This window comes from Numenius arquata, chromosome 5, assembly GCF_964106895.1.
Source record: "Numenius arquata chromosome 5, bNumArq3.hap1.1, whole genome shotgun sequence".
Classification (NCBI taxonomy): domain Eukaryota; kingdom Metazoa; phylum Chordata; class Aves; order Charadriiformes; family Scolopacidae; genus Numenius; species Numenius arquata.
Window position 1 is genome coordinate 70,310,115 of NC_133580.1, and position 23,129 is coordinate 70,333,243.

General features: G+C 43.9%; 1 protein-coding gene across 1 annotated transcript in view; it reads right to left on the reverse strand.

The window, feature by feature from the left end:
* ANKRD17 (ankyrin repeat domain 17) overlaps nucleotides 1–23,129 on the reverse strand; it is an 87,655-nt gene that overhangs the window by 11,861 nt on the left and 52,665 nt on the right. Inside the window, exons 9-24 of the mRNA XM_074147812.1 lie at nucleotides 22,737–22,928; nucleotides 22,248–22,357; nucleotides 21,344–21,431; nucleotides 20,160–20,287; nucleotides 19,548–19,691; nucleotides 18,897–18,999; nucleotides 16,609–17,364; nucleotides 9,849–9,997; nucleotides 7,261–7,372; nucleotides 6,953–7,098; nucleotides 4,726–4,868; nucleotides 3,777–3,990; nucleotides 3,059–3,234; nucleotides 2,103–2,265; nucleotides 1,245–1,340; nucleotides 537–653 (exon numbers count right to left, since the gene is read on the reverse strand). Coding sequence (XP_074003913.1) covers nucleotides 537–653; nucleotides 1,245–1,340; nucleotides 2,103–2,265; nucleotides 3,059–3,234; nucleotides 3,777–3,990; nucleotides 4,726–4,868; nucleotides 6,953–7,098; nucleotides 7,261–7,372; nucleotides 9,849–9,997; nucleotides 16,609–17,364; nucleotides 18,897–18,999; nucleotides 19,548–19,691; nucleotides 20,160–20,287; nucleotides 21,344–21,431; nucleotides 22,248–22,357; nucleotides 22,737–22,928 — 2,837 coding nt within the window. The remainder of the gene's footprint in view (nucleotides 1–536; nucleotides 654–1,244; nucleotides 1,341–2,102; nucleotides 2,266–3,058; nucleotides 3,235–3,776; nucleotides 3,991–4,725; nucleotides 4,869–6,952; nucleotides 7,099–7,260; nucleotides 7,373–9,848; nucleotides 9,998–16,608; nucleotides 17,365–18,896; nucleotides 19,000–19,547; nucleotides 19,692–20,159; nucleotides 20,288–21,343; nucleotides 21,432–22,247; nucleotides 22,358–22,736; nucleotides 22,929–23,129) is intronic.

The window sequence follows — 23,129 nt, forward strand, 5'->3', positions numbered from 1 at the left end:
GGTACAGCCCGAACAACCCCCATCTCCCTTTCCAAGATCAGAGCACAGAATGGTTCAGCGAGCCGGAACGTAAAGCATGTGCTCACTTGACACTATACTTGAACTTTGATTTTTCCGTTAGATTTCTACTACAGTACTATGGCTTCTAGTAACATTATTAGTACCTTTTTTTTTTTTTAATATTGAAGACACAAAACAGGGTTTAGACCTAAAATCCATACCAATGTGAACGGAAAATCTACCATGCACTTGACAAAAAATTACACTCAGAAATCCTTCTTTCGGTACAAATAACTATTTCCTCTGGAATAATCATCAGAGTTTCTTAATTATTATTATTTCTCTGAATAACAGGCAAAGCGAAGTTCAAAGATTACCTGAGCAATGAGGCGCTCAGCTCTGGACAACCCAGTTACAGTAATTACACACACTCCTATACTTTAATACGTACTTTCACCGATCTTATAAACTTGAAGGAACGTGAAACTGGAATTTTATCAAATAAATATTCACAGCTCCAAACCCTCCCAACTTGCCTTCTCCAAGTCCAGCTCCTCTAAAAGAATGCTGGCATTTTTGTTGGCCTCAGCAGCCTGTCTATCTTTGGCTTGAACGATTGACTCCATACACAGGTGGCACTTCTTCAGCATCTCCTAAAGCGATAAAGTAAATGATAAAAATGATAAAGTAGTTTTTACCCCGTTCATCTGGGCTGGAGATAAACCAAATGAAAATGAACCTCCAGAGGGAAGAGCAGCAGCACACCTAATATGCTATAAGAAATCACTTTACTGTTAATTATGTTTTCGATCTTCTTTCTAGTACAAACTTTTTTTTTTACAGAGTTGTGAACCTTCACACTTAAGCTCTCGCACACCCTTAGCAGAAGTTCATTCTGTTTCCTCCACCCCGCTGCAGAAACCACTGTAAACTCTGTACAAACTTGTTCAACAGGAGGAAAGCGGAGCAGAGTGAGGTAATGAGTGTGAGAACACTGGAAAACAAGCACAGATAACAAATACCACCACCTTTCCCACTGTTCTCGCAGCACTAAAGCACACAAAGTTACTGTAGCTGCATGTTCCCAGGTTTTGCAATGGGTTTTTTTCCTGAAAAATTCCAACGGGATGCATCCTTCAGCTGAAGTCTGGTGTGCCAGGAGGCCGACGGCTACTCATAACATTGACTCAAAACCCGAGACACAGCACTAATCCTCCTCAAATATTTTATTCTTGCAATCTTACCTTATCAGTAATAGTCGCTATGTATCTCATGCATTCCGAGTCGGATGGGAACTGGTTTACTTCTTTCACCAGGTACCGCACCACTTTTACGTGACCCTGGAGAAGACATTTCAAGGACAAGGCTTTATATCAGGCCAGCTGCTTCTGCTTTGCTCAGAAAAACTTCAGTCCAAGCCCTCAATGCAAAATATTTATTTTCAACTCCTTCAAACAATGGGTTTTTTTTTTAAATCTTTATCACCTGAACTAGCGGGGGATGTTTCTTCACATTTATGATGGAAGAGAACGCCAGCAATTACCTGCTGTCAAGTTACCCTGACTCCAGCCACACTCTCCCGTGGCTCTGCCTTTTATTTTGGTAGTTTCTGAATTCCCAGCTCTGGCAACTTCCCAGCTGCAGGCTCCTATGCTTGTTTGCAATTTTTCAAGTACTGCAGCACTCGAACCACACTTCCTTCCTAACAACAATTATCTCTAGAGTCAAATCAGGCTAAACCATACCTTTTTCTTTTTTTTTTTTTGGTAAAAGTGCTTGTCCTCTCTTGCAGAAGAAACCCGTGCAATTTCCCCCCAGTTCTATCACACACTCCCCCTCTCCGCACAATACACTGCAATTTCCACCCCTCAACAGAGCCAGAAGAAGCAGCCTCAGTGAAGTGCCTACAGAGCAAATTTCGACTAGAATTTAACACAGACACTGTACAGGTGACACACATACCTATTTTTCAAGATTTGATGCCAAGGATTAATATTAGTTGACATATTTTTGTTTCTGTCAGGTATGTTCTATTTATAACAACTTTGTAGGGATGATCAAGACAGTACGAGGTAAGACCAGAGCTGAACTTCCTATTTTACCTTCCGAAAGGCTGCCATGAGAGGAGTTATTTTCCTGTTATCAGCAGCATCCACATCAGCTCCAGCTTGAACCAGCAGCTGCACAACGTCCAGGTGCCCTCCGTTTGCTGCCAGCCACAGCGGAGTATTCCCCTTCTTGTTACGCACGTCGATGTGAGCTCCTCTACAAAAACAAACACCTTCCATCAAAACTCCAGACCAGACTTTTGTTTCATGTATCAACTGGACACGCAACACAAGAACAACAGGGTAAAATTCCATACTCGTTTTTACATCAAACATATGCAGTCACACAGTGGCTTCCGTTTCCAAAATTATGTTTTTGTTTCTTCTGATGCTGTCAAGAGCTTCAACTCAGCCTAAAAACATTTTTTAATACTCTAATTCATGCTGTTTGCCAGCTGTCTCTGAAGCTCCTCTAATTACTTCATTAACTCCATCCATCAGCACACTGTACTCCTCATTAGCTTACTCGGAACAACCTATGACATTTCAAGCGCAAGCCAACAACCAGTGCTACTACTTGGGAAACCACATATCCAAGAGCCACCCAGGAAACATAATTACACTGTATGTGCATTGTGATCAGTCTCAAAAAATAAGAAATCATTAAGACATATGTTTTGTGCCCATCTTCTGCTGTTCAAGGACTTAACACTACCATCTGAAATGGCTGCGTGCCATGATTATGAGTACCACATGGGTAACTTTACAAGAAATTGTTTATTTCTAACATTCCGTGGGAAAGGAAAAACTGATTTAGTCCATTTGGGCAGAAGCAAGCACTCTAACAGCAGAGAACTTCATTTGATCACTGTTGATAAATAAAAATACATAGTAATGGTCGAGAGAACCCTTCCCATTTCCTACCCTGGAGTGTATATTGGGAAATATCAGCGTAATTCGGCTGTATTTAAGATATTTTTCTTCAAGCCACGCACTTGCCAATACAGTACCTGCTGATGAGGAGCTCACAGAATTTGTAGTGCCCTTTGTCTGCTGCAATGGTTAGAGCTGTATCTCTGGAGGAAGGGACAGGAGGAGCGTTGACATCTGCCCCTTTGTCCAGCAGAACTCTGCCCACCTCTGCATAGCCACCAGACGCTGCTTCCATCAGCGGGGTCAGACCAGTCTGGGACAAGCAAGCGGGAAAAACAAGCCATTAGCTGGGGGCGGGACGTATTTTACTGGAGCTTCCAGCAACATATTTTCTAGTGAAGAGCCTTTTCTCCCATGAAAAGGGTTGGGGCCAACTGACAGACCGTCACGCACACACATCCCCTTCAATTCTGTGTCACCACTGGGGACATCAGCAGCTGCTCGGACAGAAGAGACCAGGCCATGAGCACACCGAGGCCAACGGTCTAGTTATTTTTTCAATATACTAAATCCTTCTATTTTTATTAAGTTAATGGGTTACTATTCATACGCTTATAAGCGTCTGAAGATTAATTAAGGCTTTGGAAGAAACACTTGTTTTCTGATGAACTGTGTAATCCCCAAAATTTCAGTCCTTAAGTGCAGCCACTATTTTTCTTTACAATATATCGTTCAGGTCAGTCAACTGAACTAGAAGTCAACTTGCACAAAAGGCAAGAAAACCATCATATGACAGCAGAAGCGATGACTAAGAGCATCTCTTTCTGGAGACTCATTGAGGTGTTTGCTCCTCACCTTAGCTCTGTGCTCCACGTTAGCTTTCCTATCAAGCAGCAGGCTGACCACTTCGGTCCTGCCCTGGAAACACGCCAGAGTCAGTGCCGTGTTCCTGTTGGTCTCGATCTGGGCGTTTATGTCAGAGCCCATGTCCAGTAATAGCTTGACAGCAGCCGTGTGCCCATTCATGGCTGCCAGCATCAAGGGAGAAATGCCCAATTTGCTACCAGTTCTGAAAGAGAAAAAGGAAAAAAAAAAACCCCACCCACTCCGTAAATCATAAAGTCATTGTGGAAACGTGATTAACACTAGGTGAAGGCAAAGTAATTATCCAAGACCAAGAACTCAGCCACACAGCAACTATTAAGGAAACTACAAGAGGTTCTCTCCACAGTAGCGGTGCTTAGGCAAATATTTCTACTTAGAGATACTTTTAATTGCTGTAAATTTAAAGACATCTCTTATGAGGAGCGAAACTCTTCCTTGGGACTCCTCATCTGGCTCATGCAGGGCACAGCTGAGCTGTCTTCTCCCTCCCAATGGATGCAAAAGCATTACAGACACCCATACACACACAGAAAAAGCCTTCCTTCAACTCCTGGGAAAACAAAGGGATAAACACACACACACACTCTCTCCACACGTAACCCAGAGCTCATTTCCATCAGCAGCCCAGCCGCAACAAAGACAGATTTCCATCTTTGACAAAGACGACCGATGGTATGCCATAGGAAAGAAGTTAACAAAATACAGAGAAGGTAAAAGACGACTAGAAACACACAGTCAACACCTTCCGCTTCTAACTTAAGGGGAAAGGAGCCTACTACAAATTAAACAATGCAGCCGTTGCGATCATGTAAGCACAGTAAGATTTTGCTCCACACAGTTGTCAAGAAATCCTTCTGGAAAGGGTAAAAACTAAGAACACTACAGAAACCATGAGAGAAGGGGTAAAAAGGGAACTTGCCTGGAATTTATTTCTGCCCCAGCATTTAGCAGAATCTTGATAATGTTCACGTAGCCCCCAGAAGCGGCGAGGCTCAAAGGTGTGTAATCGGAAACATTCCTGTGCTCTTTGTTTGCCCCTCGAGCTAGCAGCAACTCCACCACCTGCAGTGTTTCAAGAAATAACATCTGGTTTTCTCCCAAACTTGCAAATCTGTCCAGGGCAAATGGCTTTGAAGCCTAAATATACCGTTGACATCTTCCAACAGTACACAAGCGATTTTACTCCGTTGCTTCCCTGAGCTCCTCGCCCCATGGACAGATGAGGCTGACCATGTTTCCAGAGTCACTGTAAAACTGCCTTTAAAAATCCATCACGATTGCCCATTAGCATGCTAAAACCATTCATACCTAATTGTATTGAGAGAAAAATTTGAGGTCTTTTATGATTATTTCAGCTATCTTTAAGGACTGCCAAACCCAGAGATTCTGTTTGAATACGGCATATACAACATGCTCTTGCTTTTTGTCCTCTCATTTTAAAGCTTGGTTCGCTATCAAGTTAAAAACTCATCCTCAAACCGAAGCTGTGGAGCAAACAATAAAGCAGTTGCGTGTTTCATCTGACGTTCTCTACGTACACCACCACACAGAACAGGGTGTAGATCGTACACAGAGATCTCATGCAAGAGCCCTGAGAAAAATTAACATTTGCACCCCTTGTTTTTCTGTGTACATTAACAAAACCAACAGAAGGCTTCTTAGAGTAATCCTTCCTTACGGATTTGCTCTCACGGAATTGTCAGAGTCGGAAGGGACCTCTAGAGATCATCTAGTCCAACTCCCCTGCTGAAGCAGGATTGCCCAGAGCACATCACTCAGGACGCCGCCCACCTCTCAACTCAAACAATTCATATTCTACATGAAGCTTACATTCTGTAACGCAGAAGACTTGACCAGAAACTCAACTATCTTACAACGTAAAATCAACGTGAACACTGAGGCGAAAGCCCCTGTGTCACCTCCAGTGCAATGCCTGATTTGCTCCACTTGCGGCTTTTAAGCATAAAACTTGTTTAGATTAGACCCGCACAACTGAAATGAAGGGCTTTTCAATCAGAATATTTTCCCGTGAAATCCCAGGACATCCTGCCAAATACAAAAAGGGGGGCAGGAGGGCATCCCGACATCAGCTCCTCTGTCCAGAGCCCAGTGTTCTCCAACCTTCTTTCTCCAAAACCACGATGCATTCCTCCAAGAAATACTGTTTGAGAAACACAGATCAAAAAGGCAAGCATACATTCACCTTCGCTGCCTGAGGCTGCTGGCCACAAAGGCTGCTACGGGAGACTTACTAAAAAGGAGGCTTCTCCCTTCACTAGCGAGCACCTGAGTGTCCCTGCAGCCACCCCCACCCTCTGAGAGCTTCCCCAGGCACTGAAAACAGGCCAGAAGAGCTGTCAGTTTTCAGGGAGATTTTGTCTAGGGAAGCGATCAGTGTTTAAACGCCACAGCATCACCGTTAGGACAACCTGCAGAAGCCGGAGAGGTGTCTCCAGCCTCACTGATTTCCAGAGGGCCACGGAGGACGGTGGATCCACACCGGATCACACACCCCGCTGGGGCTTTTGCAATCCAAACAGGAGAAGCTTTAACAGAATTGTACACTTCAAGTTTGTAATAACCATTGGAAAAAAAATCAGGATGCAGGTTTCATAATGAAGTCACAGAATACAGTATTTCCCATAACATTCAAAACAACTTCCCCAACACTTACTTTTGATCAATCATCTGAAAAATGCTTTTTTTCATGTTTTTAGTGAGAAACACTGGAGCCACCTGCTGCACTCCCATATCCCACAGCCTAGAGAGAATTCATGAGAAAACCCTCTTGGCTCATATGTGGAACTGATTTGTGTCCAACTCCTGCCTCTCGACAAGAACACTCATCACAGTCACTTTCATATCTACATGTAATTACCTGGTAAAAGCCCCATAATGAGCCCCTAATGATTAACCTCATAACTTTATCTGCACAGCTTATAAAGTGGTCCAGCTTATAAAAAGAGAAGCAGCAATCTATATGAGACATGCTGCAATACGTAACTTAAAAAATGTGAAGCTCTTTGCAGCTTTTTTTAAAACATACCATCCTGAAAGAGAATGGTGAATTAAGGTACTGGAACTTTTCTGGAAGGTTCTTTAGTGCAATCTACATGTTGCTTTTGATGACTTCAGTTTTACTGTACCTCTTGCCTCCCTCCTGAACAAGCCAAAGACAAGGGAGTGTCCTTGGTTCTCTCCGACTGGGCCTCAATATCGGCTCCGTTATCCAGCAAGATTTCAACAACACCCACGTGCCCGGCGGTAGCAGCCAAAATAAGCGGAGTAAACCCTGAAACGAAAAAGGATGTTTGAAGAGTCCACATTCACAGCTTAAGTGACCTAAGTTAAACCACCAGAAAAGGAAGCCTAAAAGCTTCACATAAAGACTGTGCGTAGTGTGTATTTAGTGCCATGCACTGGAGAACCCCTGTACTGCCAGGGAGACACCTACCTTTCTTGTCCCGGTGTTCAATATTAGCTCCTCTCTCTAGCAGGGTTTGTACCAGTTCCTCGTGCCCACCAGCACAAGCAAGTGTCAGCGCTGTGTCATGATTACTCTCGGTCTGAAAGAAACAGACGCCATATACAGAACCAGATAAATATTTCCTTTTTCAAGTACAACCCTGTTCTATCAGCTTCTCAAGTCAGCTCTGTCGGGAGATTTGAGAACAACTCCTGGCAAGAACTGAGATTCTTTAAGAACGGAGATGTCACCTGTGCTTTGTAACTAGAGTGGCTTCTTCCCCAGCGCTTGACTGTGACCTTTAGGTGGTATAATGAAGATGTGAATTCTGTATTTAATTCTTAACCCTCTGGTTAAACCAAAAGGGGGAAAATTCCCTGATCTTAGCACTACTGCTGCTGAAGCCTCTGAGCAGCAGAAGTCAGCTACAGTCGGTCCACAAATCACAGTAATCACAAAGAACAAAACAACTGAAATCATACAGAAGTCTTAGGTCTTAGAGCTTATGCTCTGATGTCAAGTTTTTTCCCTTTAGAGGACTCATACACTGTCTCCCCAAGTGAGCATTTCCAGCAGTATAGTTCTCGGTAACAGCACAGCCCTTAACACCCTTAATTCTGCCTAATGAACAGTTGTAATGAAATAACGGGCATGTAATTTCTCACTGCTGGCAGGGCCCACGTAAACGACCACCAGCCTATTTGCAAGAGCAACTGGGAAACTCCGAGGACTGTTAGTTACAGCACAGGGACTGACTGAAACAACATCTCTCTCTTCTTAAACAACAACAAACACCAAAACAACAAAATCAACCCAAACCCACATTTCCTGGCTACCGTGAGAATTTGGTTTTACTCTGTTATGACCCAGGATAGTTGGCAACTTATAACCGTGATCTGCGCTGGTGTCTACCACTAACATGGAGGCCGGCCAGGTTACTTTCTCCACAATCTCAGGCGTTTCCTCTTCTCTGCATGGCCCATGACTTAGCCCCATTTATGTACAGTCCAGAGCAATGCATATACATATGCCAGTTAGTATATGCATGGGGTTTTTTGATGGCCAGCTAGCTACAAGGCATAGAATCATAGAATCGTTCAGGTTGGAAGAGACCCTTGGGATCATGGAGTCCAACCATCTACCCTACACTACAAAGTTCTCCCCTACACCATATCCCCCAACACCACATCTAAACGGCTCTTAAACACATCCAGGGATGGTGACTCAACCCCCTCCCTGGGCAGCCTGTTCCAATGCCCGACCACTCTTACTGTGAAAAATTCTTTCCTAATAAGTCAACACAAAGTAGCCCTTTTCAAAATTACTTTCCACACAGAAATGCCTCTTCTCTAGTGGAAATGAGAGCTGGTGTTATTTCCTCTTGTTAAAAAACTTGGTGAAATTATTAGTTTCAGTACTTCCATACTTCTGTCGAGCTGGGTGATCGCCGGCCAACAGCTTCAAGCAAAACAGTGTGCAACATTTTAAGGCTTATTTTTGTCTTAGAAAAATATTTAATTTCTGTCAGAAGACAACTTTGCTTTTTCTCATAATCACTCCGACAACAAAGAAATAAGAAACACAAGCATTTAGTCACTCCAAGACCACCTCTTTTGTTCGGCGAGAGCGTAGAGGAAAGTGGGCTGCAGCTCTCCGGGGAGTCACAGAGGCTTTCTCAAAGTAGCAAATGGATGGATGGATGGGCCAAGGCCAATGGGATGAGGTTCAACAAGGCCAAGTGCCAGGTCCTGCCCTTGGGTCACACCAACCCCATGGACACTACAGGCTTGGGGCAGAGCGGCTGGAGCTGCCTGGCAGAAAAGGACCTGGGGGTGTTGGTCGACTGTTGGCTGAACAGGAGCCAGCAGTGTGCCCAGGTGGCCAAGAAGGCCACCAGCATCCTGGCCCGTATCAGGAACAGCGTGGGGAGTAGGACTCGGGAGGTGATCGTCCCCCTGGACTGGGCACTGGTGAGGCCCCACCTCGAGGGCTGTGTCCAGTTTTGGGCCCCTCACCACAAAAAAGCCATTGAGGGGCTGGAGCGGGTCCAGAGAAGGGCAACGGAGCTGGTGAGGGGTCTGGAGCACAAGTCTTGTGAGGAGCGGCTGAGGGAGCTGGGGGTGTTCAGCCTGGAGAAAAGGAGGCTGAGGGGAGACCTTCTCGCTCTCTCCAACTCCCTGGAAGGAGGGTGTAGCCGGCGGGGTCGGTCTCTTCTCCCAAGGAACAGGCAATGGGACAAGAGGAAACAGCCTCAAGTTGCACCAGGGGAGGTTCAGATTGGATATTAGGAAAAATTTTCACACAGAAAGTGTTATTAAGTCTTGGAATGGGCTGCCCAGGGAAGTGGTTGAGGCACCATCCCTGGAGGTGTTCAAAAGATGGGTTGACATGGTGCTTAGTGACATGGTTTAGTGACGGTTTTTATCAGAGTTAGGCTGATGGTTGGACTAGATGATCTTAAGCTCCCTTCCAACCTGGACAACTCTGTGATTCTAAATCAAGTCTCTAGCCCCCAATCCATTTGTTATTGTTGAATTATTCAGGATGAAGCAGGGAACACAGCCCCTCTGGCTCACCTGGGCATCGATGTCGATGGCAGGGTAGATGGGCAGCATGGCCGAGGGAGAAATGATGGGACTCGGCGTCGGCGTCTGCGGCTGGGAGACAGAAGCGGCGATGCTGTGGGTGGGAGTGTTGGACATGGCAGATGCTCTTCCGCTCACTGCTGTGGGACAGAACGACCACACTCAGTAAAAGCAAAACACCTCACCTCAGAAAGCTCAACGTGACAACAAATGGACAGTGGGACAGAACTCCCACCGACAGACAGAACGCCCGAAAAAAAAAAATTATTTTCCACAAATACCTATTTTCCACACATATAACCCAATCTTTGAATCTTTGTACCTTTAACTCTTTGAATTATTAACTATGAAAAAGGTTAACTGTATTCAATCAAAGAAATAGGTAAGTAGCAGACTGGTGTGTTTTCTAGAAGCCCACCACCAAAAAAAGTTTGGGTTTTTTGGGGTTTTTTATTGGTTTTGGGTTTTGGGGGTTTTTTAACCCAAGATCTTTCCCACATCAAGCCAGCCATTATTGGGACCAGGAGTTCCACACCTGTAGCAGCAGGGCTGCAGAACAAGTCCACTGAACGGGTACCTATGCAATTTTTCTTAAAACAGTTTAAAGATTCTCGTGTAACAGTCTGTCCAACCGTGACCCCCCGCCCCCCAGCCCCTACAGACACAACGAAGAGCAGCAGCGCTGGCGTCAGGGTGCTCACACGGCAGAACTGGGTGAAACCACAAAAGCGGAAGCTTCTTAACAGCCGTTTTGCAGAAACTTTGGTGAAGGTTGTTAGGATAAGCCAAAGGTATTTACTGATTTACAGCTGGTGACACTGTATGGACACGACACAAAAGCACCGACTGCCACACTCCCTGAAACTCATTTCATACACAGAACATTTAAAAGTACAGAGCAAACTCGCACCTAAAACCGCCTTTGGGGAAAATCTCCCATTTTCCTACTTTTTGGGTGGTTTTCCCCCCTTAAAAAGAACTCAATAGTTTTCTCCCTGCCTTTTCTCCAGCATTTCTATAGGCCTTTCCCAGGTGCGACCAGCAAAGGAGAAAGGAAAACACTGTTCACTTCTCCTGGCAAGTTCACAAAAGCACCTTTAACTGCAAAATGAAAGCAGTTTCCACTTATTGTCAGCATTGATCTAATACACACCACTGAGTAACCTTATCAAAATAACACCCCTGTATCCCCAACTTTTAGCTCATTTGTCAAGTGGGTTTAATCACCAGCCATATCCCTAACTGCCAGCCATCTATAATTAGCTCCTATATTTAATTTGAAGTGGTAAGTTTTTTCAAGGGATGCCACAAAAATTGTACCCTAACATGCCAATTTGGGTACTCCCTCCTCTGCATGACAGCTAGGTTCTTCCTCCATTACTAATTTAATTCATGGACTTCCTAGACCAAATCCCCCAGCAGCTAATATACGGAACAAAGAACCCCCAACTTATAACATATAAAGTATGATTAACCTTATATTAAAGAGTAAATCAAAATTCAAACTCTTTATAACTCTGATCTTTATATCAGAGTGCCTTTTGAAAACTGTTCCCATGTTAAGAGTCAAATCATGCTAGGTAGGGAATAAAGGAAACATACAGAGGCTGAGCCAAAATATTCTAAGGTCAAAAGCTATGGCCTAGGGGAGTTCTGTGCGGGAGAACCACCCGAAGGTCGTACCACAAGATCATGCAGTGCAGCATGGAGTTTAACCTCGGCTCATTCCTTATTCTGACTGTAAATTAGAGATAGACCCTAAAACCGCAACTTCCAATTGGTTTCGTAGAGAAGGGTAAGAAGTTGCCCGTTTCCACTCCTGCTCCTCTCCTCACATACGTGATCGTAACACAGAACTGTGAAAAACCAGCAGATTTACCTCCTTTCTGTAAGTTCAAAGAGGAAGTTAAAGCAGCACAAAACAGCAGTGGAACCATAAAGGATCATGATTCTTGACTCTCACATCTAGTCCAAAATAACCCGTTAGGGATGGTAAAACGGACTGGAAACTAACCAAATATGCTTAACGGGTGATAGAAAAGCAAGATCATCAAATAATCCACACATGAAAAAAGTTACCCCTGCGACAGGAGCCCGTGTATTTTAAACAGTTGCTAAAAATTACTGCTGCGGTACCAACACGGAGAACGGGGAATCTCTCTGTGTTACAGGAGGTACTAGTAAACTTGTTAAGACTTCAAAAAAAAATAATAAAAAATCAAGGTAGTTAGGAAGTTCTCAATTCAGGCACAGTCTATGTTTTATACCAATGGTGTTGCACTGAGAGGGAGGGAAAAAAAAAGAGAAAAAAAAAAAAAGACATGTTTAAAAGCCAGCACCCCTCTTTCCAGAAGGAAGAAAACCTTTATTGTACATCCCATATATAAATGGTTTTACACGTGCTAGTGGAGAAGAATATGCATGTTGACTTACAGTTCTCATATTAAATACATTTCCAGCGTGCTTCAGCAATAATTCACAGACAAATATAGTTCATATCCCTACAGCACGTCACCGAGACAAGATACTAATTTTTATGGATAATGACTTTGATTATATTTATTTCAACATTATCTGTGCATGCCAAGGGCAATGAACAGAATCTTCACTGTGTCCAAATAAAAATATTTAAAAGTTTTCAATAAGCCAAAAGGTTTTCACAAGAGTCTTGAGCAGTGAGAAGAGTGACCAGCCGGCTGGATCAGCAAATCTAAACGCACTGACAGGGAGAGGTTTACCCTTCCCCTCTCCCCTCCACCTACTCTAACAGACAGGGGCAAAATTGGACTAAAACTCTGTATTTCAGCTCGAAAATATTACTTCATGCCTGGGATAATGAAGTCTTCAAAGCTCTTAGAAGCTATTAGAATATTTTAGCATATACCTGCCTTGGTCCGGGACCAGCTAATGGTCTTAATCACATTACGAAATCAGGTCAAGTTTCTTTGTCAGAACCCATCACCCCAAGCACCATTTGACTACTCCAGTCGCAGGCTTTTACGCTGGTTTGGGTATTAGACAACCAGTTTTGGGCCAACTGAGAGTAAGAGCATGGCTGCTCTTCAGATTGGTTTCTTTCTGGATATCTCCACTTGCTCTTAGCTTAAATTAAAAAAAAAAAAAAAAAAAAAAGACATCCTCACAGCTACTACCTTCTCCCCCAAGCCCAATCACCTCACCCTCTAGAGAAGCATTTGGCCTTACAAATGCAGCCCCAGTATCAGGGGAGGAAAGAAAACAGCCAAGCTAACAAGTTAAAAAGCCTGAAAACTAAGACAAGATACTTAACATTTAAACCAATGGGATTTTTTTTCCTCACTGATCTACATGTCCTACATCTAACGGTGTGTCTGGAGAGAAAAGCTGACATTTTGAGAAGGAACACGGGGTTGTTTGCGCTGCTAAGGTTTGCTGCTTCCCTGAATACTCCCTATCGTCACTAAGTGCAAGGTGTTACCTGAAACAAAGCACCTTCCTAATCCCATTCCACCTTCATGCCGACCGTTAAGTTTCTTACTAGTGCTGTCTGACTGTGGGCACAGCATTGCTCTTACCTCCTGTAACGTCAAACAGCAGATGTATGAAAGGACTGGTTTACATTAGATCGCAGTAAGTCAAGATGAGGGACTGACAAACAAAAAAGTTACAAGGAATATCTTCGAAACCTCTGTTTTTTCCCAACTTGTCTAAAGCCAACTCAACAGGTTGGGTCCACATCAGTGTCCTCTCCTCTGCCCCCCGTTTCTCTGTGCTATCTGAAGTTACTAAAAGCTGTGTTCCTGCCAAACACGCTTCAAGCCAATCGAGAACACTTCAGATGCACAACACGCCTTGAGTGACAAGAGTGGAAGTTCTGTTCTGAACTGCAATACAAACACGGGGCACCGCTTCTGTGCACCGACAGCTCTGAACATTCCAAGGACAGAGCTCTAAATGCATTTACCATCCATTTGCAAGAATACTTGTGACCAATTTTAGTTACAGCAGGGCAGAAAAGCATCCGCGCTTCCCTGTGGCCCCTGCACAGGTCTCCACTGGGACAGAACCTCCTGATTTTCCTCTGATACTGGTGCTCTGCAGTTATTTTTTCAGTATGGAGTTTCTGTGAAGAACTCACAGTCGATGCATATTCTTTCTTACATATGAATTTAGACAGTTTCAGTTAAAACTGACTCATCCCACAAGGCAGCTTCCAGGAACCCATCTCATCAAGCGCTTCACAGATCCTGAGGCTCTTTGTGGGGCTGTTACGAGACAAAATCCTCTGAGTAGTTATTACTTTTAAAAAGCTTGCTATTAAAAACAGGGATGTATTTTTTCTCTTTATATCCTTAACACACCACTTAACATACGCCATGTTAAATTGTTAATGTTGTTTTCACTCAAAAGTTATGTAACAAACCCTAAAAAAGCCACTCGTATTCAGTGATTTCCCAGCAAGCGCAGAACCTGCCCCACAGCTGGAGCTGCAGAGCCAAGCTCCTGCTCGTCAGCAATTCCAGCAGGAGCAGAAAGGAGCCCCGAGTTATAACTGAAAGATTATTTACTACTTTTTCAACCTACCTTATTCTGTTCTTTAAAAAACAACCCAAACCCCTTAATTTGGTCTCTACAGCAACACCCCTGTCTCTGACAAACACCAGCACTCACGCACCCGGCCTCCTGTTAAACAAGGGCTTAAAACGGGAAAATTAAACTCGTCATTTGCAAGTCATTAACCACGAGGTAAACATTAGATGGAGTTTGCAGAGTCAAGGTGAAGCTTTGTTTCTGTAACCGCTGCTGCGAGCCACAGCTCTGCTATGGAACTCAGCTCCTCGTGGGGAGAGATCTGAATCCACTGGAACGCTCTAGAGGGTTCCCATTAAAGCAATACACAAAGCTACTGATAAAACACTTAGCTGCTGCTTAAATGGTTTGTGTTACATGAAGCCTGTTTCACCTCCACGCTAAATTCTGACACGTGGATTCATGCTGGCACTCCAGTTGTATACTCGAGTCTGTGTCTAGTCCAGCTTGGAAAAAAAACCACCTAAAACCAGTCACTTCACGGAAAAGCAAAGACGGAATTGCATCTGTACTGCTTCTAACAGCTTTTTGCTACAAGTGCCTCCCAGAGCACAATTCACACCTCGTTCCCCTCTGCCTGTGCAGGCACCGACCCACACCTGGGACCAAGCAGTACAGGAGCAGTCACCCAAACACACACTGGAAATCCCTGACCTTTCCCTAAAAGACAGGCAGGAGCATTTGTGTACACGGCAGATGTTAACACCGCAGATCCTTACGATGTTACATGTAGTTAAACACATAACAAACGTCCTGACTCAGGCTGGGAGTTATCTTTAAACACAACTGAAGCGCGCTGCACAGATTCTTCCCAAGTAGCCAAGAACTACAATTACCAATGGAATTGGGTCGCTGGTATCGGTATGTATCCCAGCAGCTCCACCCGAGAAAAATCTTCACTATTAAGGCATGAGGGATGTAGTTTTACCTACTTTTTCATGCATCAGGCTACAGCTCTAACACCAGATTTTCAGAAAGGAATCTCTGTAGCTCCCCTGACTTTCAGTAACCTTTAACAAGGCTTTAACATCAGGTCACTTATCAGGTGCCTGATTTCAAAAGTGTTGTTCCAAGTATTTTAGACAATCACCACCTGGTATTTTTAGCCGTTACTGTATCCTCTATTGACTCTGCACCATTACTGTACCCCAGTAACTCCTGCAGTACGCGCTGGACCGGCTCCACACCTCTGGGGTAGAGCCTTCTGCAGACCTGCCTCTCCTCCGGCACACCCCCCTCATCCTGGCGTGTTTCACAAAGCAGACTCCTCAAAATAGACAGCACTTTGAAAAATGAAAGTACATCTGCTTCATCAAGAGCACCTCAGCACATTTTCACCAAGTGACATGGTATTTTTAATACTGTTTCCTAACGGTTGATCTGTATTCAGCTGAGCAGCCAAAACGAGTATATTCCAGCGACTACTTTAACACAGAAGGGGTATTAAGTGCAACTGAAGTGGGTATAAAGGAAAGCAACGCTAACTAAACTCTCATTTCCTACGGTATTTAAAACCTATTTCATCCTTTTATTTTACTGCTGAAGGCCTTGAAGCACTGATGTCACAGGGTAAAGAATTCTCCAAAGACACGAAAAAGGATTCGGTAAGGCTAAATTTGTTTTTCACTGGAAAAGCAGCCACTTTTATGAGTAGACGTTTTTAAAAGTCATGGGATTACCATCTTTTTTTTTGCCAAAGCTTCCAATAGGTGGAGTATTCAAGGCCAGCTCAAGCAGCTCTCAAAAGACAAGCCTAGAGGCTCCTTACACACCACAGGCTTGTCGTGGTGCTGTGGTTGCTCCAAGCCAGGTTTCAGTCACCTGCTCCAAAGAACTGACCTGTAGCATCAAGATGTTGCTCCTGAGCTACAAACAGGCCGAAGCTGAACTGTCCGACCCTAGCGCATCACCCCAAAAAACTATCAAGGAGTCAAAAAAGCCACTTCTGACATACCAACCTGACAAACAAGCACCGGTTCGCTCAACAAAAGGAAAGGCAGCCCTGAAATTGAAAAGTTAAATCTAGTTTTCTCAACTCCTGCAGACGGGGATGAGAAGGCTAGTGGTGGTCCTTGCTGTAGGGCTAGCGGGAATACACAAACATACACACACAGAGATAAGTGGACATCCCCTCTACTGGTCAAGCAAATTATTATACCTGCTCATAACAATATAAACCCACCTGCCATGATGTCATCCAGCGTGTCATTGAGCGTCTGAGCAGGGCTGGCTACCATTAGCCCTTGCTGTGTTTCTGTCAGTATTCCTTGCCCCAGCCCTGCCAGTTGTGCCTGGCCCAGCACTGGCTGTCCAACTATAACACCTTGCAGTTCTGTAAGGTTTGCGATGGACCCCGGAGGTAAGGAACCCGCTGCCAGCGGCAAAGCTTGTGGCATGGCCAGGGGCTGAATTGGTGCAAAACCCGTCTGCGCGGCAGCTTGCTGAGGGTCATCTTTAAGCAAGATGGGGTCCACTTGCTGTAATCGCGCATAGTCTCCCTCTGAGAGTTGCTCTCCTACCCCAACGGGAGTCAGTAGTCCCAGATGCTGGCAAGACTGTTGCTGCTGCTGCTGCTGGAGCTGAATTCTTTGCGCTTTTACCTCTAGATATTGCTTTTTGAGCTGCTGCTGAGTTTTCAGCTGTAACTCTCGCTCCACTTTCTGCAGTTCCTCCAAGATCTTTTGCTTCTTCTGAATTTGTTCCTCTCTCGTTTTGTTCAGCTCCTCGATCTTCTCTTTGGTGAGCTGGTCAGCGTGCGCCAGTTCCAGGGACTGCAGCTGAGCGTTCTTCTCTATGGCTTCTTTGATCCTCTGCTCCAGCTCTGTCAACTTGCCCTGAGCCTCTTCTACAATGCTCTCTGGAGACTGATTGGTGATGTAACCCTGCACATCCTGGTTTGATGCTGGCAAATGACTGCTGGGCTTTTGTTTAGAAGCAGCTGTGTGAAAAAGAAACCCCCTCAGAACCACAGGAAGTGCATACGAACGGCATCCTTCATTACAGAGCTACCGCTGGGAGGCTCAACGGCCGGTTATGCACCGCGGCACGGCACCCCCAGAAGGTCAGCCTGTACCGGGAAGGCCCTCCAAGATAACCCTGTCTTTGGCTATCAATTTTAATACAGCAGCCGCATTGCAATTACTGCGCCTACACCCCACATAACCCTGCGCTGCGTTGACATATTTACTCCAACAATCGTTATACTTTTGCCAAATGAGGCGATTTGTCTCGTGAGCCGCTGTTATCAAGTGGTGCTACAAGGTAAATGGAAGCAAAAAAGAAAGGATATGCTGTCCCTTTACTCCATGTTTTGTGTCTGGGATGGTGTTAAGACATAAACATACGGTTACAGCCCTGAAGCACAGCAAAAGTGATGTGAAAACATCGAGGGACAGGTGACTTGTTCTAGGCCACCAGATTTGTGAGTAACTTAGTATATTTTTAAGCAGCACTACACTTTCTCGGACTACTGAATCCTTTCACTACAGGTATCCAGCTTTGCCCCGCTGACAAACAGCGCTAGAACCCAGGACGGCCATTTCTAGTTAAGGTGATCTAACAGGGTATGTTTAGCCACTACGTTCTATCCATAGCAGACAGGGTTTTGCCTGTGTCAAAACTCAGCTCTCTGCCCAGGCAAGGCACGTATTTCAGCCTTCCTGTACGAACGAGCGATGGACTCATCCAATTCAGCTTTTACGAAGAAGTCCACAGTAACACAGCTGACACGGGCTGCCATAACCGGCTGGAGAAGGAACAATCGGTTAATTTTGAAGGGCGAAAGGCAAATCAAAACTCAGGGTTTGAGGCAGTGGAGGTGCCCAGTTTCTTCCAGTCATCCTCGCTGTATTTCCAGAACAATACAAGTGTACACACAGCATTAATTTTATGACATGCATGCCTGTATTTGCACTACTGCTGGTCCTTGGCAAAAATTGTTTGGGAAGAGAGTTCTTAAGTACAGAAAGCGTTAGGTGTCAAAATGGCGATATAAAAATCAAAGCAAATTTAGTCCTAGGAGGACCTGAGCCGCATCAGACTAAATATTTTATAGCACAAGAAATTCCGCCTTCAATCAAATCAGTCAAACCCACTCCAGGACTACTATCCTAAGTAACAACAAGTTATCAAATCAACTACCATATGGAGATTGTCACTGTTTTTACAACTTCCATTATCAAATCTATATAGGCTTCTGGGTGACATTTTGCATTAGTCCACTTTAGACTAATATATATATTTTAATGTATTTACTTAGGCAGATTTCTTGACGCTTTATGATTACAGGGTTAGATGACTGATACTTTGTATTTGGCGGATAAACAATCCTTAAAAAAAAAAAAAATATTAAATTGCTGTTTCATTGACCGAATGAATCCATAAACACTCTTCATAGGAACTACCCTGCTAAAAGTGCAAGCCTCTATCTTCTACCTAGGAAGGAAAACAAGCTCCGGAACTAAGACTGACCTTTATTTCTGATGGGAAGGGTTGTGGCGACATTAGCAGGGGGTTTGTCAGGCTCCTGGGGTGGGACGACCATGGGCAGCGCCTGCACTGGTACACGAGGAGCCTAAAACGTTGGATACTAACAGATTACTTTTCTCATACTCTAATCTAGTTATAATTTAATAGAAGGTAAACAAAACCTGTTAGAAAAGCAGACTTTTATGGTAACATTTAATACTTTTTTTAAAATGCTGAGTTCAATAGTCAACAATTTGAGATCATCTGACTTCTACGCACTGTGCAATTTTAACCTAAGAAATTACTTGCCAATCAAGACTCATCTCGGCATGGTACAGTGCTATACTATGGTAAAGCCAGTATGAGCCACAGTGGGCTACAAATATAATTCTGAAGAAGAGCCTCATTAAAACAGAGCTTTTCACTTGTTGGAGTTTTTTTCCCCCTCAATTTTTTCCAATTATATTTACAGAGCAATAAGAAGAACAATGAAAGCACTACACAGTGATGCTCAAAGAGTCTTTTTCAAAGCAGCTCAGTCATTTTCAGTGTGTTCACAAAATGATACAACACTTCTTTAAACTCTGAGCAAGCTGTGAGAAGAAATGCAGAAAAGCCCCACAAATCCACAGCCAACCGGCCCTTAAATCTTACCCTATTTAAATCATGGGATGGCGGGGTCAGCTGAGTAGCATCAGGTGGAGGAGCAGAAAGCAAGTTATTTGGGTAATCTAGAAGGTAACAAACCACGCTGGTATGACCACCTTTAGCTGCCTCTATCAACATCGTTGATCCATCCTAAAGAGGGAAAGATCACAGTATTAGAAAACAGCATCAGCAAAACAGGGCAAGACTGAAACATTTTGGCAGACACAACACCGTACGTATGAAGATTGGGCTAATAAATATTCATTCGATTTGCAGTAAGCCCACATCTAAACATAAGGACTCTGAAGTATTTTTAAAATAACTACTACTGTTTAAATTTTTCTTTTGTCTTCTACAATTAAGACCTTACAACTGGAGTGTAACCTCTACATCACAGTAATCAATAAACCTGCGTTCTCCTAACTCTAACTTCTATAAATGTGTTCACGAGCGTAATACCTGTTCGTGGAAATGCCATCTCTTGCATCCCTCTCCTATTCAAATCATGACACGTTGGGCCAGTTGCAGAGAACACAAAAGGAGCAAACTGGCTTGGACAGCATTAGTTTTGAGATGAAAGACTGTCTCAGAGGAACACGGGGTAGTTGAGCGACCAACCTTCAGTCTGTGCGTAGGATCAGCCCCGTGCGCCAGCAGTAGCTCCACAACTGCCAGGTGCCCCCCAGCGCAGGCCAGCGACAGCACCGTGTGATCGTTGTTGGCTGTGGTCCTGTTCACGTTCGCTCCTTCACAAACACAAGGGGAAAGATTATTGAAAGAGACTTCAACTGGTTCTCCTCTACCAAAAGCAACACAAGTTCACTTTTTTCTTAACCATGAAAACATAGTTCTCCATGTTCTCTAGTCTTACAGCTGGTAAATAAATTGAACAGCCAATTAGTACTGTCATCAGAAGACTGTTTAACACGTCACAGCCACTAAGCCAAGGCCTCGTCAGCTGCCTAAGGGCTCTGAAGGCAATTCAACTCTGGGCATATATGGCTCCAAAATGAAAAGCCACCCTACCTGGACTAGCACTCCAAGCTCACCCTTCAAATGGTCACGGTGCTAAGTATGGAACATCACTTAGTAGGACAACCTGTTGCTTTTACATTTGCCAACAACTGTGCCACAGCTACGCCTCTTAAAAAAAAAAAACCCAACCAAAAACTAAACCCAAGGCTTAAGATCCAATGCATGGATCCACACATCCTGGCACCAGCAAAACCAATTGCAGCTCTGCTTCTTTCCTCTACAATCTACCCAGGGAAAAAAACACATCCCCCTGGAAGCTTCAGGCCAGTTCTGTGCCATACAAGGAAGGTACAAGAAAAATCCTTCAGTGTCAGCTCAAGCCAGAGAAAACGGCACTTCCAAAGCTCTGTATTAACTCCAACTCCCTGCGTTCAACAGCGACGTAGGGCTGGAGCTGATGGTTCTGACAACATCACGTTAGTTACAGTCAGAACTTTGAAACTAACAGACACTTGGAGTTAAAGTTGTGGAAAGACAGGGCTCAAAAGCTGCATCAGGAGCACAGAGACACCCAGAAACCACTGCCACTGTTGCGGCTTTTACTAGGAATTAGAGATGGGAACACATAACTATTTTTAGAAGTAGCTGCAGTTCCCACTAATCTCACCAGAAAGCAGAGGTGATCATTACGTGCTTAGTTTGGGAATCAATGACCTACTTCAGTTAAAACATTTGAAACAAATCCAGGGAAGTTACACTAGTCCTGAAACATTCTTAACTTCGAGCATCTCTAACAGCAGGAAAACCACGGCCTTTCCCACTCTCACCTTTGCTAATGAGGAACTGAACGGTGCAGACGTGACCAGCCCTGGCAGCTTTCATGAGAGGAGTTCTCCCACCTTCTGATTCGTGCTCCTGGAACAAAGACAGGCTTAGCACTCAAAATCGACACGTGTGAAAGGGTGCAATTCAGCCTTTTGGGTTTGTTTGAATGAAAAGACACCAGACGTGGGAGATCCTTTTTTAGTGTTTCACAAACTACAGACATAAACATTTCAGTAACATTTGAACTGATTTTATCTTGCAGAGAGATGAAACTATCTCCCTGCCTTTGTACAGATCTGAGACTGCTGGGCAAGAAGCACCCAAGCACATGGTGGGAATTTCAGTTAAATTGTGTCATGCTTAACTTCACTTTTTGATAACGTACTGGTGTATAACCCTACTGAAATCTAAAAATCCATTTACTTCCATCATCTTAATTCCACTCCAGCACACCGAATAGGTGACATCAGAAGAGAACTAGCAGCTGTTTGCTGTTTAAGGAACAGAACAAATTTGCAGATACCAGTATTAACCCATCACCAGCTGAACAATTCAAAGCTGAACACCATTCAGGACTGCACGTGACAAAAGAATAAAATCCCCCATTTTTTCTGTACAAGCAACCTTGGATGGCTTGGAAAGGCTTTAAATACCAACCACCAAAGTGCTGCAGCTGATCTAAGCACTTTCAGGTAATTAAACAACCAAAAATCCATTAGAAAAGCACCATCAGCTCACACTCAGTTAAAAGGAAAAGGTTAAAGGTAATTTGAATTCGACTACAACAATTAAGAGCAAACTTGATAAGTTTTCAGCAATGAGCACAGGACCAAAAAAAACCCAAAGTAAACAGATGTTAATAATTTTATTTCCTCATTGATTTTCTTTAAGAAGGTGATGACTTACCAGATCAGCGCCTGCCTGAAGTAGGACATCTGCTACATCGGTGTGGCCATTTTCACAGGCGTATGTCAGCGCTGTGTCCCCCGTTGCCGTTGTCGCATGCACATTAGCCCCTGGAGCAGTAACGAGAAGGGAAGCGCTATAAAGTTCATCACAGAAAATACCCAAGTCTCTTCATAATCTTTACCAGATCAGAGAGCAAATTCTTAACTTCCCCCTTCCAATCCAACATCTATGAAACTGACAATCACACTCTAGAGGAATAAAAAAATAAACAGAAACTATAAGTTCAGTTCCAAGTGAGTTTATATCAACTTAACCTTCAAAAGCTAAATTAGGGTCCAACTAATAAATTACTGCAGGTTCCACAAACCTTTGCTGCCAGCTTCAAGAAGCTGCTAATGAAAATGTAATGAATACGGGAAAAAAAGGAATATTTCTCTTAAGGTTGTATTAAGTCTCTAAAAAACTGCTAAGAAAATTAGTCCATACCTGCAGCTAGTAAATATTTAACCAGCTCCAAATGACCCTCTTGAGCAGCCTCCATCAAAGGTGTGGAACAACCAAGTTCTATGTCAGCGCCTGCTTTAATAAGAAAATCAGCAACCTCCAAGAAACCTCCACAGCAAGCCAGAGTTAATGCCGTTTCTTGCGTCTCCTCTGTTTGAGCATTGATGTTTGCCCCTTCATAGAACAAAACAAAACACAAAACCAGACATATATCAGAAAACAGCAGTTACTGAAACCAGTATTGGCAGACAAAGCCAATAGGCACAAGGCACCTCCTTACTACGTATCTCATTTCTAGAGCTGCAGAAATTCTCTTCTAAAAATCATAGTGTGTCCAACTGTAAGATTTCAACTTTATTTAACTGCTTTGGAAAC